The sequence below is a fragment of the Channa argus genome, chromosome 11, assembly GCF_033026475.1.
Source record: "Channa argus isolate prfri chromosome 11, Channa argus male v1.0, whole genome shotgun sequence".
In the NCBI taxonomy this organism is placed as follows: Eukaryota; Metazoa; Chordata; class Actinopteri; order Anabantiformes; family Channidae; genus Channa; species Channa argus.
The window spans coordinates 21,257,589-21,275,125 of NC_090207.1; the positions used below are offsets into that span (position 1 = coordinate 21,257,589).

At 38.2% G+C, this 17,537-nt stretch overlaps 2 protein-coding genes and 1 long non-coding RNA gene across 3 annotated transcripts; 2 read left to right on the top strand and 1 right to left on the bottom strand.

Moving 5' to 3' along the window:
* Window positions 1-2,210: 2,210 nt before the first annotated feature.
* LOC137136455 (potassium voltage-gated channel subfamily V member 2-like) lies at window positions 2,211-5,018 on the top strand. The gene is made up of 2 exons (XM_067521829.1): window positions 2,211-3,548; window positions 4,327-5,018. Exons 1-2 carry the CDS (start codon window positions 2,214-2,216, stop codon window positions 4,588-4,590), a joined length of 1,599 nt encoding a protein of 532 aa, XP_067377930.1. The 5' UTR covers window positions 2,211-2,213; the 3' UTR covers window positions 4,591-5,018.
* Window positions 5,019-6,527: 1,509 nt separating this feature from the next.
* Window positions 6,528-9,536, top strand: LOC137136503 (uncharacterized). Its single transcript, XR_010915596.1, has 4 exons — window positions 6,528-6,668; window positions 7,300-7,354; window positions 7,977-8,075; window positions 8,749-9,536. It is a non-coding gene; the product is annotated as an uncharacterized lncRNA (long non-coding RNA).
* A 1,415-nt stretch (window positions 9,537-10,951) lies between these two features.
* On the bottom strand, window positions 10,952-17,251 carry idua (alpha-L-iduronidase). Its single transcript, XM_067521943.1, has 14 exons — window positions 16,991-17,251; window positions 15,692-15,832; window positions 15,504-15,586; window positions 15,204-15,311; window positions 14,709-14,804; window positions 14,060-14,262; window positions 13,366-13,545; window positions 12,695-12,911; window positions 12,390-12,602; window positions 12,172-12,293; window positions 11,939-12,064; window positions 11,730-11,806; window positions 11,420-11,520; window positions 10,952-11,309 (listed from the first exon to the last, which is right to left on the bottom strand). Exons 1-14 carry the CDS (start codon window positions 17,119-17,121, stop codon window positions 11,209-11,211), a joined length of 1,899 nt encoding a protein of 632 aa, XP_067378044.1. The 5' UTR covers window positions 17,122-17,251; the 3' UTR covers window positions 10,952-11,208.
* Window positions 17,252-17,537: the final 286 nt, after the last annotated feature.

Here is a 17,537-nt window from a genome sequence, read left to right on the forward strand (position 1 = left end):
TACAAAATCTTATTTAACCCCAGATTCTACTGTTCTACTGAAGCTTAAATAACATGAAAAGTCTTTTAGCCCTACTACAAATAATGCAGGTGTCCTTATCCAGATAAAAACATACAAAGTGGCCTATTAACACATTTGTATATATTAAATCAGTCTGTGTAAATGGGATGGGCTGTTGGGGGTTCAGCGTCTTGGGTTCAGGGACATGTAGTTGTGAAGAGCTCTATGGTTACGGATAGTAAGACTTACATTTGCTGACAGACACACACATTTCGGATTTTCATGTTATACCCCATTGTACCAATTTGAATTTTTGGATTTTTAGAAAATAAATGTTTACATTTTTTATAATGCTGCGTTCATTTTGAGCTGTCCTGTAGATGTGTAATCACTAAAGTTCACCATTTAATGTGACTGAATAAGTGTAGCTCTGGTGTCAGATCAACATGCAGACAACAATCCGTTGTAGTGACCCTGAACTCATGGGATAAGCCGAAAGGACAGTTCTTGACAATTACTTGATCACTTCAGGAAAATATATTGAATTCTGCATAATCATAATATGAGTGGTCGTCCACAGACCACAGGGTGAGCCGTTCGATCCCCGGCCCTGGCTATATGTCGAAGTGTTCCTGGGCAAGACACTGAACCCCTAGCTGCCCATTCCCCTCCCCAGCTGTGCAGTGCTGGCCCAAGCACGGTAGAAATCGGGGAGGGTTGCATCAGGAAGGGCATCCGGCGTAAAAACTGTGCCATATCAACATGCAAACAATGATCTGCTGTGGCGACCCTGAACTCATGGGATAAGCCAAAGGACAAAAAAAATAAATTAAAAAAAAATCATACTATGAGTAATACCTTACTGAACTGAACCAGTGAACCCAGATTGATTTTTTCATCCACCTCTAATGTTGATCACGATGGTGTTTGAAATTGACAAAAACAACAAAACAAAATCACAAGTACAAAACACTCATAAATGACCCAGTAATGTCACTTTGTTTGCTACCATCAGCCACCATCAGCTTTAATTAGTAGCAACACAATTTTGCAAATACAAAATCACTGTGGCCTCTTCCATCTAGTGTGACCATGTGTTAGCATGACTAATCGAGCAAACCACTTTTTAAAAGCTATACTAACAGAACTAATTTAAGTGTATTAGCTCTGTTAAATTTAACTGCGTGAATAACTTAAATCCTAATTTGTTTCAACTAGTCAGCTATTGTTGGCACCCTAACTGTAAATAAAAGTTTATTTACTACATGGTTTATCAAGCCCCCCAGGAATGGCAGAACACCATCTCTGGTTAGCCAGCACTGGTAATAAGCAGGACAATAATCTGTAAGAGGATTCATTCCCAAGCAAACTAATGTTAGATATACTGAAACTCTTTTGAGTTAAAATCTCATCTGCTTGAATTCCTTCTGCTTATTAAGGTAAAATGTGAGGGCATGTCACAGCCTTACATTAGATTTTTTCTCTGTAATTTTCATATAAAAACAAAAGATTATTACCTAGAATGTGTAGCCTTGAGAGGCTTCATGTCTGCACCCCCTACCAAGTAGGAAATAGGCTAATGCTCAAAGTCTTTATCCTCTCTCTAATGTATCCACCAGCCTTCCTTTGTTCCCCTTAGAAATCTTTAACCATTGCAAAATAATGAAAAATTATAGTCAGTTATTTAAAATGAGACTACTACACATAAAAATGGAAAAGTATTTGACAATAAATCACATATTCTTGTTCACGTTGTTGCAGTTGCAGTTCCAGTTTTCTACAAGCAACATGAGATTAGAGAGAGACTGGTATATCACCAACCATAGCCTCATACAATCACTTACTTGATTGATAGTAGCGTTTTAGAAAATGTCTCCATTCTTAGATAACTGGAATTAAAATAAATGGAAAGGTATGTTCATAATTTTACATTGGTATATCAATCAAGTCAGCTATAAGAATCAAAAGTTTGTACAATAGAGTATTTCTAAACTAGATGTGAGGAAACATGATAAGACTGTGTTGAGGTATGCCCCATAGCCAACGTCATGTTGGCCACTTAGCTCAGCAGGGGATAATGGTATTTAGATGTCCTGTAAGCACATGGATCCCATCAGTCAGCAACATTAATGGGGCCATGAGGCATCGGGCTCTATGCTTAGGTAAAGGAGGTATTATACAGCAGTAATGCTGTCTACTGTCTAATAAGCAGCATGGGAACCACCAGCAAGGTGTTCAACTTCTGGAACAGAAGACAGAGTCTCTTCCCCAATTACAAAGTTACTGATTCCGACATTATTCGAAGACCCTCAGAGGTTGTTTATCCACTAGCAAAGGAAAGCTGTGTGAAGACATGGAACTCTATGCAAGAACTGAGCAGGGACATCTACGACATTTACGCCGAGTATGAGGATGATGATGATGAGACTTCTCCGTACAGCTTCTCCAAGCAGATTTCACCTTCCAAGAAGAATTACATCATTAACATAAATGTCGGAGGGAAGCACTACAAGATAGCCTACAAGATGGCTGCCAAGTATCCCAAAACAAGAATAGGACGCCTGGCCACATACACTGACCACAACATGAAGCTGGATCTGTGTGATGACTACATTGTGACTAGCAATGAGTACTTCTTTGACAGGGACCCAGATGTTTTCCACAGCATCTTTAACTTTTACAGGACTGGTGTGCTGTGGATCAAGGACGAGTTGTGTCCCCGCAACTTCCTGGAGGAAATCAACTACTGGGGTGTGAGGATCAAGAACACCCACCGCTGCTGCCGTGTCTCCTTCGAGGAGAGGCAGGATGAGATTAATGATCAGCTGAAGATCCAGAGGGAGCTGGAAGCAGAGGTGGAAATTGAGGAGAATGAGGAGCTCTTTCAGGACATGTTTATGGGCCATAGGCGCCGAGCTATCTGGAACCTAATGGAGAAGCCTTTTTCTTCTATAAAGGCAAAGCTGATGGCTGTGGCCTCCAGCCTGTTTGTTCTGATATCCCTGGTGGCCATGACTCTTAACACAGTCAATGAGATGCAGTACAGGACTGCCGCAGGTCAACTGAGTGGCAAGACATACTGGGAGTATGTGGAGTCCATGTGCATTGCCTTCTTCACCATGGAATACCTGCTTCGTCTGTTGTCTACTCCTGACCTGAGAGCCTTCAGCAGGAGTGTTCTCAACACAGTGGACCTCGTCGCGATCCTGCCACAGTATCTGCAGGCCATCTTGGAGTTCTTTGACAGAGAGGAGAACTACATGAAGCATGAGGCTGACATGCAGGCTGTGGGCCAGGTGGGAAAGTTAGGGCAAGTGTTGAGAATCATGAGACTGATGCGAATCTTTCGAATCTTGAAGCTGGCACGACACTCCACGGGTCTGCGGGCCTTCGGCTTCACTCTGCGTCAGTGCTACCAGCAAGTGGGCTGCCTCTTCCTCTTCATTGCCATGGGCATCTTCAGCTTCTCCGCCATGGTTTACACTGTGGAGCATGACATGCCACACACAAACTTCACCAGCATTCCTCATGCATGGTGGTGGGCAGCTGTGAGTATATTAGACAGACTCCTAGACTCTCACAATAAGTGAAGATATACTCATATAAGCATAAAAGAGCGCATGAGAATCAAGCAAATAACTCTAATATCCTATTTATGTAAGTAGGGCTCTGTGGTTTAGTCCATGAATAATGTGTATGTTATTAGATTACACTCCAGCATTACCTGGCTCACAAAACACAAAGAGGTCAGGTCTGCAGTAGGATGCATTAACTCATACTTTGATATGTGTAATATATATAGTAAATAAACCATTCAAATTAAGTATTATTGTTTTACCAGGAGCCATAATTACCTTCTAATATCTGTGTTTGTGTGCCAGTGCTAACAAAAACCTTTGTTTCAGTCTCCCTGATACCAGATAATTCCCCTTCCTGGGGAGGTGGAACAAGTTTATTTCTAATTCAGGGGAAGGAAATGATGCAGTAATTATAACAATAATAGTTATTATAAAGGGTAGAGTGAGCATCCCTCACTGGTACAGAGTGTTTTCATAGGCCAATGAGCACTACAGCCAACAGACTGTACTCTAACAGATTGTATTGTGTCTAGACTTTTTAACAACTCTTGGTAGAGCATGTTCTGCATATTTCCAGTGTTTTTGATTTAATTTGAGACCCATTAAGTTTCACCTTATAACTCTGTCCTCTACTGCAATTTACTGTCAATTGTCATTGTAAGGCCAACTCCTAGGACACTGACTCCTGGTTTGGTTTGGTTTTTGTTTTTTTCCATCAGCACTGACTGTTATCCTCATTGCCTTTCAGGTCAGCATCTCCACTGTGGGCTATGGAGATGTCTATCCAGAGACCATATTGGGTCGTCTCTTTGCTTTCATCTGCATCGCTTTTGGAATCATCCTCAATGGGCTCCCTATATCCATCCTCTTCAACAAGTTCTCAGACTATTACTCCAAACTGAAATCCAATCAGTACACAGCCTCCACGAAGAAACGAGGGAAGGTGAGGTTTGCTGAAAGGACAGCGAATAGCCTTAACCATTGCTTTGGAAACCGCAGTTGTCATGCTTAATAATTTCGTCCACAATTTTATAATGGAATATTATGCTTGAATGTAAAACTTTACATAAAATATGTATTTTGTATGGGAACAAATAGATGGAATAGTGATAAAAGGCAAGGATTAAATCCCCCTTATCCCAACACATTCCAGTAACTTGGCAGTTTTTGTTGATGGGAGGCCATAGAGGGCTCACTTACCCTCTACAGTTTATAGAGAAAGGGACACCAGTTCTGAGTTCTGAGTTCTGAGTTTTCATATTACATGGGGAGAACTTTTGGGATAAAAGTAAGCAGCATAACTGTCTGAAGAGGCAGAAATATAAAAGAAATACTCACAGAGGAAGCAAGAATGTAATAATGCACACATATAATTTAGCCTTTTCATTTTTACATATTTTGGGGAATCACATATAAAGTGTGAAAGGCTATTCTATTTGGGTCCAGCTGTAGCCTTCAAACATGGCATCTAGAGTTTGATTTCTCTAAATATGATTATCACAGAGCTTCAGTGAAGTTGGTAAATGTACAAGTATAAAAAAGACTACAAGTCAAATGTGATATTTTGTTGTTCAGTATACAAATATTTTTTATATGTATTTCAAAAATAGTCATCCTATATCAGACACTTAAGGTGTAAAATTAAAGTATTATCAGAATCCTGTTGTTTAGGTGAAGAGATCACATGCTCTGCTTTGTGTGGGGTACTAGAGAATAGTTCAGTATTTTTTACTAACAACATATCAGCTCCCAGGGCACCAATTGCTTTGTTGCTCTTCAGCTCTAAACCTCAGAGGTGGTACTTTTGGAGACAGCTTGTTCAATAATCAGCATAGTTAACAAGAAATTGCACCTGCAATTTTTTATTATATGTGCTCACACAGTAGTCACACAAGTCAGGGGCCTGGTGGCTTGATGGATTAGAGCATCGAGTGGGCATACATAAAGGTGGGAATGAATCCCACCCCACCAGCTGTGGCCCCGCCCAGCCACCAATGGAACACGTTTTGCTGTGTAGCCAAAAGGAATTGATTTGACACAGTAGTTACACAAGTACTTACAAAGTGTAATAAACCGTCAAACAGTGGTGCTGCTTTTGGTGTTTAAAATCTTCAGTAGTTTGGACAACAAAGTATGCAATACAATTCACTTACAATGCTTGTATTACATAATGCATTCTGAAACTCTGATTTTAATAAACATTGTATGTCTTATAAACCTATTCTCCTCCTTTGTTGGTGTTCAATGAGGTGCTCCAGTTATAGTTCCATGAACTATAATTGGACATGTTACTGAGATATTTAGTCGTAATCAGTTTGGCAAGTTCATGTTTGTAACTTCTGCAATGATTTAAAATTTGCACCAACTTGCAGGTGTTTAAAAACAACAAGAATACTAAGCTATTGGTATTTACAATATTCTTTCCACTTCCATTTATATCAAAAAGCAAAAATAAAATATGACACAATTGTCACTGTTTCTAAAATTTAGTACAGTTCAACAATAGAAAACAGCCTCCAAAAAGCCTCCCAGCTGAATCAACCCACTTGTGATGATGTCCACAAGAAGCACATTAAAATGTTAAGATTTATGGAAGTTTTATTGCTTTACAATTCTTTTACCTAGCCACACTTCATAAGCGATCAGGAAGATGTTATGTCATGTCTCCTGGCTCACACAATAGGGGGCTAGTGTTGTTTCTGGAGAGATAGTAGTATTTATAACGATGTTGCAAGAAAGAAGATAGTGAAGGTTCTATTAGATTTTTATGGGAGAACTATGAATTTAAAACGTGAATCATAAATGCTGTATGTGTGTGTTTATTACATACATAATTGAATGAGATATCATGTTTTTGTAGATTATTAGTTAGTTAGTTATTTGATGATTATTAGTTAGTAAGACGCACTATGAATTATCAGTTTACAGCAGAGGATGGCAGCAGTGGGCAATATGAGCTGCAAAAAGCTCCCAGAAGAAGAACGTCTCCTCTCCCGTGATCCTCTGCGGTGCTAAAGTGACCTCTGCCGCTAGCTGTGGTCTTCGACTAAAACAATGGTTCCTCCTGTTGCAGTGTCGCCTTTGATTAAGGTTTGTGGTGATTAATAAATTGTGGTAATCTGGGTTTTACTGTGAAATGAACTTCGCAGGTATTTATCAGATTGCTAAAAACGCAGAGCAGGTCAATCAGTTAGCCATTAGCTGGGAAGCATGCTAGCATTTTCAACAACTAACAGTGGTACATTGACAGTGTTGTCAACTACTGTTGTGAGTAGTTACAGCGGTCAGTAATGTGTTTGCGACGTGCACAGACGCCCAGTTATTAGTAATTTAGAGGTGCTCGCCACTGAAACGTCGTTACTCTAAAGTTAAATGGCTCCTATAACTTTTACCATAGCTAAATGGCCTTGGAAATATTGAACACGAAAACTCTGCATATAATAACGGTACTTCATTTTATGTAGTAATGGAATCACATCCATTATCTTAGTGGTAAAAACAATACATTCCTGCAGTAATGTATATAACGTTGGCTGCAAATGTTTAGTGCCAGAGCGCCTATAGAGTTGAGTGGGTGTAGCAATAGTATGGGAAGCTTTAGTTTTCTCTGCTTGTAGAATTGCTTAAGATGTCTGAATGTGATTTTACTGTGTATTTGTACATCTCAAACCTGTGTTATGAGAATAACATGTGTCAATCTGTATTTTTTTTTCCATGACAGACTGCCAGGTACTCAGCTTTGATTGCTGGCATTATCTATGGCAAAAGGAGATATGGTAAGTAATTCTGAATAGATTTATTAAAAGGAATCACAATGCACTGCTCTTCTCCAGTTTATTTGGTAATTAAAACTTTAACTAAAGTAGTACATCATGTTTTAATTCTCATAGATCTTGAGACCCACACTAACCAGCACCTTGCTGTATGTGCATTCTCAAAAGTAAAGTCAAGTTGCAGTGCCTGTCCTGCAATAGTGCATTGAGATCACGCATCCTACAAAACTCATTTGAATTGCATATGGCTGAAAATGTTTCACCAATTACAGTTAAAAACACCAGAGGTACAATTTTTAACATGCTCCTTTTTACAAAACGTATAACCTGCAGTATCATCAACAGCCCATTGGCTTAACTCTTACAAAAACTGACTGTATTATACTAAATTTCTCCTGTATTTTATATACGATGAGACAGTTGACAGTTATTTAAGTTCATTATAGACCTATGTAGAAAAACTAATGTTGCTTGGTGAAGCTCAAGAAGATGTGAACTACTAGGTAATGTAACCAGATATTATTTGGAGATTCAATGCAAGCCGTTCATGATGTCTAAAATATTTTCACTGTACCAATTTTGCTTTTTATTTGTATTTCTTTAATAAACCAATTAATTTCCTCAGATAACCTGAAGCCTATTGCAGCTGAGGAGAGGAGGATTGAGGAGGAGGAGAAAAAGATCCGCGAGGAGCAGGAGCGCATTGCCAAGCAGCTAGCTGAAGGTAGCCTTATTATGGTTACTCACACACACACATAAAAGTATTAAAACACTCTCTGCAGAAATCGGCAGAAAAAGATGGTAAATTCATCTTTTCCTGTGTTCCCTCATCCACTGATTGGTTAACCAATGCGCAGTTGTGGTTAAACATCACTGCTATGAACAGGTTAAAATGAATGCTGGCTGTATTTAGACTATGTTAACTGCCTAACTGGCCTATGTTAAAACTGACAGTGATCTGGTGGACTTAATGCTGGAGACACCAGCACCCCTCCCTCTTTCATGAGTAGGTTGGGTGCCCTTTGCAGTACATCAGAGAGAGTACATCCTTCATTTGGTTTAAAAATCAACTCATGAATTAATGTCCGCTCTACTACTTATTTTATGTAGATTTAATGCAAGTGAAGTATTAAGTGTATGTCTTACCCCTACCTTATTTGCTTAAATAATAACCTTTTTGAGGTTCATAGTTCATCCTGTTAATCGTTCTGTAAGTTTTATTGCTAACATCTTTGAGTAAAAGAAGCTTTAATGTTAATCAAAAATCTATTCTCTTTCCTTTTTTATTTATGGGCACACTAGTAATGCCTGTAGTGATGCCTTCTCATCCAAACATTACATTTAAAATGTAAAATACCCAAATTACTAAGCTTATATATTTTGCTCTCTCCTTGCAGCAAATGAAGAAACCATCCTGAAGTAAAACTGGTGTGCTGCTTGTGGATGTGTAATTTCCAATCTCCTCCCTCCTTTTTCTGGAGTAACTATGGCTAAGTGGGGTCACATACAGTAAATGCTCCCATGTTGTGGATGTGTTCACTGCTCACCTTCAGTAATACCACACCTTTCTAGATTAACAGATAGTGATTTAAAAGTTAATTAAATAAGAAATGAACTCAGCATTGTAATATGACAAATGCAGCAGCACTTATTAACTTAAGTTATTGAGCTCACATTTGTAATAAACAGTGGCATAAATACAGTGCAAGTACATGACCTCTGTAGTCTTTGTTTTGTGTGTAATCATTTCCCAGCAACAACTGAGGAGACTTCCTGTTATGGAAATTAGAAATGTTCGTAATAGTCATCAAATAAAAGAAAATAAGTTTTTCTTTTTTTTTTTATATATCTTGTGACAGAAAAATTGTAACAACTTTTGTTATTTTATTCCTTGTAGATGATTCCGTTTGTGGAGCTGAATTTATTGCATTGATCTAATTTACTAAAAAGTAGGCAGGACAGTCTCCACAGGATGCAAAATGTTAAATCAGTATTGTTTTATGAAAGTTATTATTTTACTTATTTCCTCTACGTGTGTGTGTGTGTGTGTGTGTATTTTTAGGGCGTCATTCTTTCCTAAGTTTACTATGGCAGTTTATAGTAAGGCCAGAGCTAGTTAATTCTTGTAAATGAGGAGAATGTGTCACATTTCATTATGTGACTAATAAATACATTAACTATTTCACCTCTTAGTGTGCTTCAGACAAATTTATGATTTCCACACCTGATTAGTTTTATATGAAATGACCATTGTTGTAAGGCACGTGACACGTCAGACCCAAAATAATTCAACTTGAGCTGACCTCCAGTAAAGTGAATGTACGTAAAACCGGATCATTGGTGAAGGTAACAGCACTGAACAACCCAGAACAGCTATGGCTCAGTTGCTAGAGTGGATCTATCCTGGGGTCCTGGCAGCTTGTCCGTTCACAATAAACTGAAACAAAGGAGCATCTTGAATAGCAGCTGTCCTTAACAATCTCCCCATGGGATCCCTAGGGTTTTTTTGTCCTTTCGGCTCATCCTGTGAGTTAAGGGTCACCACAGCGGATCATTGTCCGCTTCGTGTCTTGCCCAATGACACTTTGACATATAGCTGGGACCAGGGATCGCACCACTGACCCTGTGGTCCGTGGACGGCTGCCTTTGATCAAATATTTTAGAAAATAAACCATGTCAACGCACAAAGGCCTGACCCAAAATCTTTCAGCCACTTTAGTAAACAGAGATCTACTCAGGACTGATGAGAACTTGTTTTGGGGTTTATCAAACTAAAGCGATCACCTTATAACTATTTCCAGGTGCACTACAGATTTTTAAACATAAAACTAAATTAATCTAAAATTATTACAAAACTCAAAATTGGTGAAATTGTGAAAAAGAACTGCAACTCTACAAAATAAGCTTTAAGATATAACTGATGAAATATTAACAATGCAACACATATGTAACAATGCAGATTACATGGATAAATGCATCTGCAGCACCAAGATATCTCAAAGTTGGCATTGTAGAAGGTAATATCACACTGCCACACTTTGGTATCTATCTGCACTATTTCCCTAATCATATGTAGTGGAAATTCCCCATAACACCACAGATGTTTCCTACATTACATTTCACATGGGACTGAAGCTCTGGAAGATAACATTAGGTTACTTAACCAAGGGAGCAACAGCAGGTGAGAACATCTGAGGCACTGCTGACACAGCAGTTTATTACTCAGTGCTATCCTTAAGACACTTTTATGACGTGAAGAATTATTTCATTTTTAAAGTGAAAATACTCTTACTCAGTTTATTTTTTAAATCTTTAAGATCTTACAAAGTATTTTATATCTATATGTAAATTTCTTTTGGGGAGCTTTTTCGGCTTTAGAACACAACTAGTTTAGTTAATGATAAACGTGAAAGTCTCATTAAATGGCTAGGAATTATTGAGACAACACGAGTTAATTTTGGCTATATTGACAAATTTTTATATTTACTGTTTCTTACCTTGAGTATTTGATATTACCTTTAGCGCCCACCTGTTTCTCATTTTACATACTGTTTTGACTACAAACTACCCCAGGTTCTGGTTTATTAACACAATAAGAAATATGGTGACACTTTTTTTAATGACATTTGTTGACAATTACAAAAATACATAAAACAAATAATACAACTTGTGAAATGAATGTGTGAATATGGGGACGAGCATAATCAAAGTTTGAAATCAAAATATGCGATGCATCATTACCATCAAACTAAGCATGAACTTAAATAATGAGAGTTTACTTATAATATGATTGAAAAGATGAAACAATACTTAATATAAACACTAATCTCTATAAAATGTATTTACAGTGTATAAAACTAATATTCCTCTGAATACCTCTCAGGGAGTGAATACATCCCAGGCCTTCCCCAGTAGTCCACAGCTCGAACTCTGTACAGACCATCAACTCCCTGGTCCACTACAGAAAGTCGTGTGAAACATGAGATTATTTCATAATGTCAATAAACTTCAGGTGGAAGAAAATTGCTTTTTGCCACAACAATAAAGGAATTTCCTGGCAATTCTTACCAGGTGAGTAGACATATGAAGTAAAAATGGTGTCTTGTGAATTAATCCTGCTAAATGTCTTGTGGTCTGTGGAAAATTCAACTTCAAATGACTTGATGCATCTGCAAATACAAAAACAAAAACCGAATTTATGCTTAACATGATGAATCATTTGATCATCATACAGAGACTGAATATACGATGCTGCTGCACTATATAAATTGTTTTGCATAAAGCTTTTAAATTACTTTCATGACTCTTAAGTTCTTGCAGTGGTAAATAGTACAGTAGTAAAGAATAATGCAGTAGTAAAGAAATCATCTGCACCTACTTGGAGTCAACACAGTGATCAGACCAAACAATCAAGACTTGGCCTTTGGTGATTCTGATGAAACGCAATCCATTAACCTAATCAAGAGCCAAATACAGTTATATCAGAAATTACTTTGTAACCTAGTTCCATTTCATAATAAGTCATCTAACTTGCACTGACACACAGAATCACTTAAATCCCTCACTGTTCTGTGTGGTGACACTGACCTGGTCTGGCATGGCTTTGGGTTGGGCACAGACATGAATGAGGAGGACAGAAGGCACAGGAAGTTTGGCTGTCAGAGTCAGAGTGTCCCCTACAGGAACCTCCCAGGGTCCATCAACTTGAGGGTCCTGATACAATGACACATCACTGGTGAGTCTAAACACTTCACAGGGAAGCAAAAAAGACATCAAACCCTATTAACTTTACGTGTATTTACGTGCATTTACATGTTTACCTGCACACTCCTGAGGCGTCTGAACTGTTCTGCTGTGGGATAATCAGGTCGACCCATGTTCTGCCACATCTGGTATGGGTTGGTTACAGAGTTGTCCATGCGATATGTGACATACACGAGGCCTGGATACACATGGAGACATAGAACAGGCAGGACTGAAATAAATCACCCTCCTGCAGCAACAGAAGCCTGTAGCAACAATATTTGGTTAAACCCACCCTTATAAGCAGCCAGTCCTTTCAGTGTCAGAGTGACATCATCAGTGTTGTTTGAAGTGCTGTTATCGTCGCTATTATAGATCAGCACTGCGGCCTGCCAGCTGTCTGAGCTATACAGTATTATGGGCTTGTGGGTGCTGGCAAGAACTCCAATGGTGCTGCTGTTCTTGGTTCCTGCTGAGTTTGACATCTGAGCCAGAACCTGAGTCTCACCTTAAAGTGGAATCACATACAGAAAAGGTAGTGGAACATCTGGAGACATGAGCCTTGTACAGAGGCTACTGTAGAGTAGTAGAAATAATCACCTAGCAAAGCCAGCAGGCCCATGACAGTGAGGACAGGCTTTCTGATCAGCTGGATGTGTGGTGGCTGGGTGTTGTTGATCTGGAAGCGGGCAGTCAGTGTGCGCTGGGTAAAGGGATGTGGGTAGTAGCTGAGAAAGGCGTTGTCATTGCTTAGCAGGGTGTAGTTGATGGTGCTGTTTCGGTCTGCAAGCAGCAGACCCTGGTGTTGGTTTATTATCTGTTTGATGAAAGAAGACACATGAGTTTCAGCAAAAAAAAAAAAATCCAAATAATTCTATGTAGGCTTAAACAATAATGTAGACATTTCAAGCTCCTTTATGGACCAAAATTAATTCACTTTAAGGGTAACTTTCCACTAGCTTCCTAGTTCCTCAACTTTTCAGAAACAAATTCATATGAATGGATTCAACTGCTTTCTGCTTTCCGTATATTAAATATCAAGAAGATGTCCAAATGTAGTATATTGTAGCTTTAAACTAACCTCTGCCACTGCTAGTACAAATATTCAATATAGTTAGGTATAAAAATCAGCATTCTCATTCAGAGAATATATTTCTCTCTCTCTCTAGATAGATAGATCAATAGATATAGTTTTCAATATAGTTTAATATAAATGTTTTATTTTCACCATTTATTATTAAAAAGTAATTTCACACTCTGTGTGATTTTACCTTGACGACCATGGCAGAGTAGGTAACATCCCCCCTCCACTCCTGAGGTCTGGACCAGCCCACCAGAGGATCAGCCTCATCATTGTAAACAGGGAGGCTGCGGAATTGAGGGAAGCGCTCCTGGATCTCCCTGACTGTCTGGATTTCCTGCTGTAGAATGGGCAACGAGTGTCCTCCTCCCTAAGGATAGTGACACGTCAGTCATAAATAAATGAGTGAGGTGTATCAGTTTCACATTAAGCTAATATTTACATTATTATTTAACATAAAATGTATGTTTTAACTTTAATTTTAACAATGCATATGACAAATATGCTCTGGAAAAGCAGATTAAGCATGATTAAACATTCCATAGTGTGAGCAACAAGATGACATAATCTCAATTTAATGTTCCTCCAAGTGATGTCATCTGGAGGCATTTGTAAGCTAAAAGTAGAGATATTTAGATTTATGTAAGTCAGAGGGAAGTTTAATGGCATTTATGTACATTTACACGCTGAACTAAAGCTGTAGATATTAAGTTCAAAATCCGTGAAGGCATCCTTTAATGTTTTCTTGATAAAAGATTGATCATGCCTGAAAGGTTTTATAACATAAAATATTTCTTAGCATCTGAATCCAGTCCCCAAACAGTATTTGGGCACTAAAGGTTTATTAAACATTTGCTATGTGCTTTCAGTGCAGAGAAGCTCACCTTCTTGTGCAGGGCGATGTAGTCGATCCTGACTCCAGTTTCTCCAGTGAAGTAGTTGGTGCCATTGTAGCAGTGCTGCAACATTGCCCAACAGTATGGGGAGAGGGGGGGGGAGTGACAAGAGTCTCCTGGACCCCCAAACCTGAGGAGGCTGCTGGCAGCACGCAGACCCTCTGAAGAGGCATCATAGTAGTTTAGAAACCCTAAAGAAAAAAAACAAACCCACAGGACTCAAGGGGACAGCAAAACAAAAACAAAGCAAGAGAGTGTTTCAGAGTGTTTTCAAGCTAATAATATCATAAGCCTCAAATCAATCAACTGCACTCTGCTCTGCTCTACTCCTCTTCACACAGCCCTTCAGATTCTAGTGGTTATGAAATGACAATTAATGTTTTTTTTTTGTGTCTCTTTATCATTTATTGGTTTATATGACATGGACAGTGTACATTAATAAGCATTTCAGCAAATGTCCCAGAATTAGCCAAAAGGCTATTTTTCATCTCCAGTCCCTTTGATTCTTAAGTATGCTCTTGACTTACAAATGAGAAAGTTCATACAGACACAGTTTTACTTCATAGATGGCAACATTTTACAACAATTTTTACTTTTAACATGAAACAGAAATGTCATATGTGCATTAAGGGTTTACCTTGAATTGACATAGAGACATTATCAAAGTCATGGTTGTTGGGTTCGTTCCATGTTTCAAAGTTCCACTGAGAAACACTTCCCAGGCCGTATCTGTCTGTAATTTAGAATAAGCTATGAAAATTTGAACAAAGCATGATAGAATACAAAGAAAAATGGTCTTAATTAACTTATTGTTTGACGACGAAATAGGTAATTGCACACGAACTACTTAGTACAAATGTTAAAATCTCAGCAATCAATGATACATGATGTTAGGACATGACATATAAATACAAATATGAATCCTGACTTAGTTATTCAGAACAACAGTGCCAAATTAGATTGAAACAACATGCAGGATAATTTAAATTATATATTTAGCCAGTTCTGGTTGATGTCTGGATCTCAATTACAAGTCATTTATTATTTTTAGAGGCAGGTTTTTCTTCACATGGTTTGGGTGCAAAAATATACGTAACAAGTGCATAACAAAAACAAAACAAAAAACACTTACCAATGTACCTCTTGGTTAGGAGGTAAACCAGGTTTCTCCACTCTGCCACTTGTGATTTGTCCTCAAAGTCAGTGAAATAATTAGAGACGCTGCCCATCAATTCAAAACCTAAAAAATACATATGTTAAAGTTCAGATATTTACAGTCTCATATGTGCAAAACAGATCAGAAAAATCATATTGACCTTGAAGCTTTATGTACCTAAACAAATTACTATTATGTTTTATTTGAAAAAATTACTTTGAAATTGGCATAAGAAATGTTTTTCTAGTTTTTTAGCTGGGGGTAATTGTACAGCACCTGGTCGGAGCCCATTAAGCCACAGGAGGTCAATGAGTTCGTCCAGTTTAGTGAAGTTATACTGGGGTCGGCCTCCAACATCTCTAAAACAAATTACGCAGCTGTTTTCAACATCTTTATTTTTTTTTTTTTACAAAAGTATAATATAAAAAGTAAAAGTATGGAGCTGCAGCTACTAGCTCACTTACTGTGCAGTGACCAGCTCCAACATCCAGTGTATTCTGACCTGCTGGATCCCTCCATGGGGGACTGAGCCCACATAGGCCAGGTTCAGCTGCTGGTCGATGCTCAGGTCAAACTGGTGGGCCTTGGTGTGAGGTAGAGGGGGACTGGGCACATAGAACAGTCTCCTCTTTAATACTGTGAAAGTACTGGCTTGTACATTGACTTAATGCAAAACTGTAGACAAGTAAGCTCTCAAAAGTAGAGCTGAATTTAAATTCAGATAACCTATGAATTGTTGTCCTTTAAAAAAACCTATGTTACTCTTGAAAGAAAAAAAAACTTTTTATTGGTAGTTGGCAGTAAAGACAGGAATTAAAAATACATAAATGACTATAAAAAATATAATTAATAATTTATTAATCTCAGGCGAGTTTCCATGTTCTCCCTGTGCTTGCGCGGGTTTCCTCCCACAGTCCAAAAACATGCATGTTAGGTTAATTGGTGAATCAAAAATTGCCTGTAGCCATAGGTGTGAATGGGAGTGCGAATGTTCGACTGTCTTATATATCAGGCTTTATTCATATTTTCTTTTATGATAATTTAGATTTCAGCCTAACTTAATGGAGTGTCTATGTATATGACTGTTAAGCTTGCTTGGCCAAAATGTCCACTTCTTCATTACCCGCATCCAGTTTTAGGATCTTTGGAACATCTGTAAAAATGAATGACTGTTTCTGATAATGCTGACATGCTGGCACCAGTTTATGCTTGTTTTTTAGTGTTTGTTGTAAATTTTCATATACTATTGCCATGATGAATTTCCATGGACTAGTGACCGACATACGCACTAGGGGACACATTTAGGTGACACAAGGCCAAAGTTAGTGCCTCAGCATTCACCCAAAGCAATTAAAGTTTAAATGTTCCCAACATTTCTGTAATATGTTCTTTGAAGGATGTGCTGCACTATGCCGTTGTAAATTAACTAACCCAGTAGGCTAACTGGGTTAGAAATTGGACCAACCTAATTCGCAGTGGCATCCGGAGGGCTTGTGCTTGTTCTATATCCAGCTTTTTAAGCAGTTTCTGCAGCAGACATTTATGATACACATTTATAATCTAGGGTAAAATGTCTTTATTAAGCTAACATTATTGAATACCTTGTTGGTTTTATAGGGGTGTCTTATTAGATTAGGCATTTATTTTCATACCATATCACCATTTCATACCACATCTCTCTGCCTGCTGTCCTCCACTTAAAAAATTTAAAGAGAGAAACGTTAATTTATATTTGAGCGATTTATATGAAATATTTGACCTACCAGAAGCCAGTGCTTCTCCAGAAGTGTTTAAGGTCTCCTATGGGTTTTCCCACATCCACTGTAATAGTATGTGAGGTGGCTGATGTTTCGTAAACGAGACACACAAATACACAAAAAGTTTTCCAGTCCATCTTTGCAACCGAGCATGTCGCTTTGCCTTAAAATGCTACAAAAACGATATGAAATTAGCACCGAGGAGACAATTCTGCCCTAACATGACAAAGACACTTCCTTGCCATCCAGTACAAAGCTGCAGTCGCAGTCAGCTGAGAATGATGACGTTTGTTTTAGGCGACACCGCTGTAGTAAACTCGGATTTTTTATTTTTAACATAAAGAGCCGCAAAAAACATGATTTGCACTAACAATTTAAAAATGTTTAGTTGAATTTGTGATAACATTTTCTTCTAATATAGTCAAAACGGACTTCAATAATCTAAAGTTGATGAATGAGGAACACACTTAAGTCTGAATGGAATGGATAACACCGATGTATTCCTCAGTCTAAAAAGTAGAATCATGCAGTCTTTCTATAGTAACCAACGTGT

Excerpts from the sequence above, each read along its gene's own strand:
- LOC137136455 (XM_067521829.1), top strand. The coding sequence starts at position 2,214 with ATGGGAACCACCAGCAAGGTGTTCAACTTCTGGAACAGAAGACAGAGT. Across the intron at positions 3,549-4,326 it reads ATGCATGGTGGTGGGCAGCT|GTCAGCATCTCCACTGTGGG; the intron begins GTGAGTATATTA and ends ATTGCCTTTCAG.
- idua (XM_067521943.1), bottom strand. The coding sequence starts at position 17,121 with ATGGACTGGAAAACTTTTTGTGTATTTGTGTGTCTCGTTTACGAAACA. Across the intron at positions 14,805-15,203 it reads CCTAACCAAGAGGTACATTG|ACAGATACGGCCTGGGAAGT; the intron begins GTAAGTGTTTTT and ends TCTAAATTACAG. Across the intron at positions 11,310-11,419 it reads TTCATATGTCTACTCACCTG|TGGACCAGGGAGTTGATGGT; the intron begins GTAAGAATTGCC and ends GACTTTCTGTAG.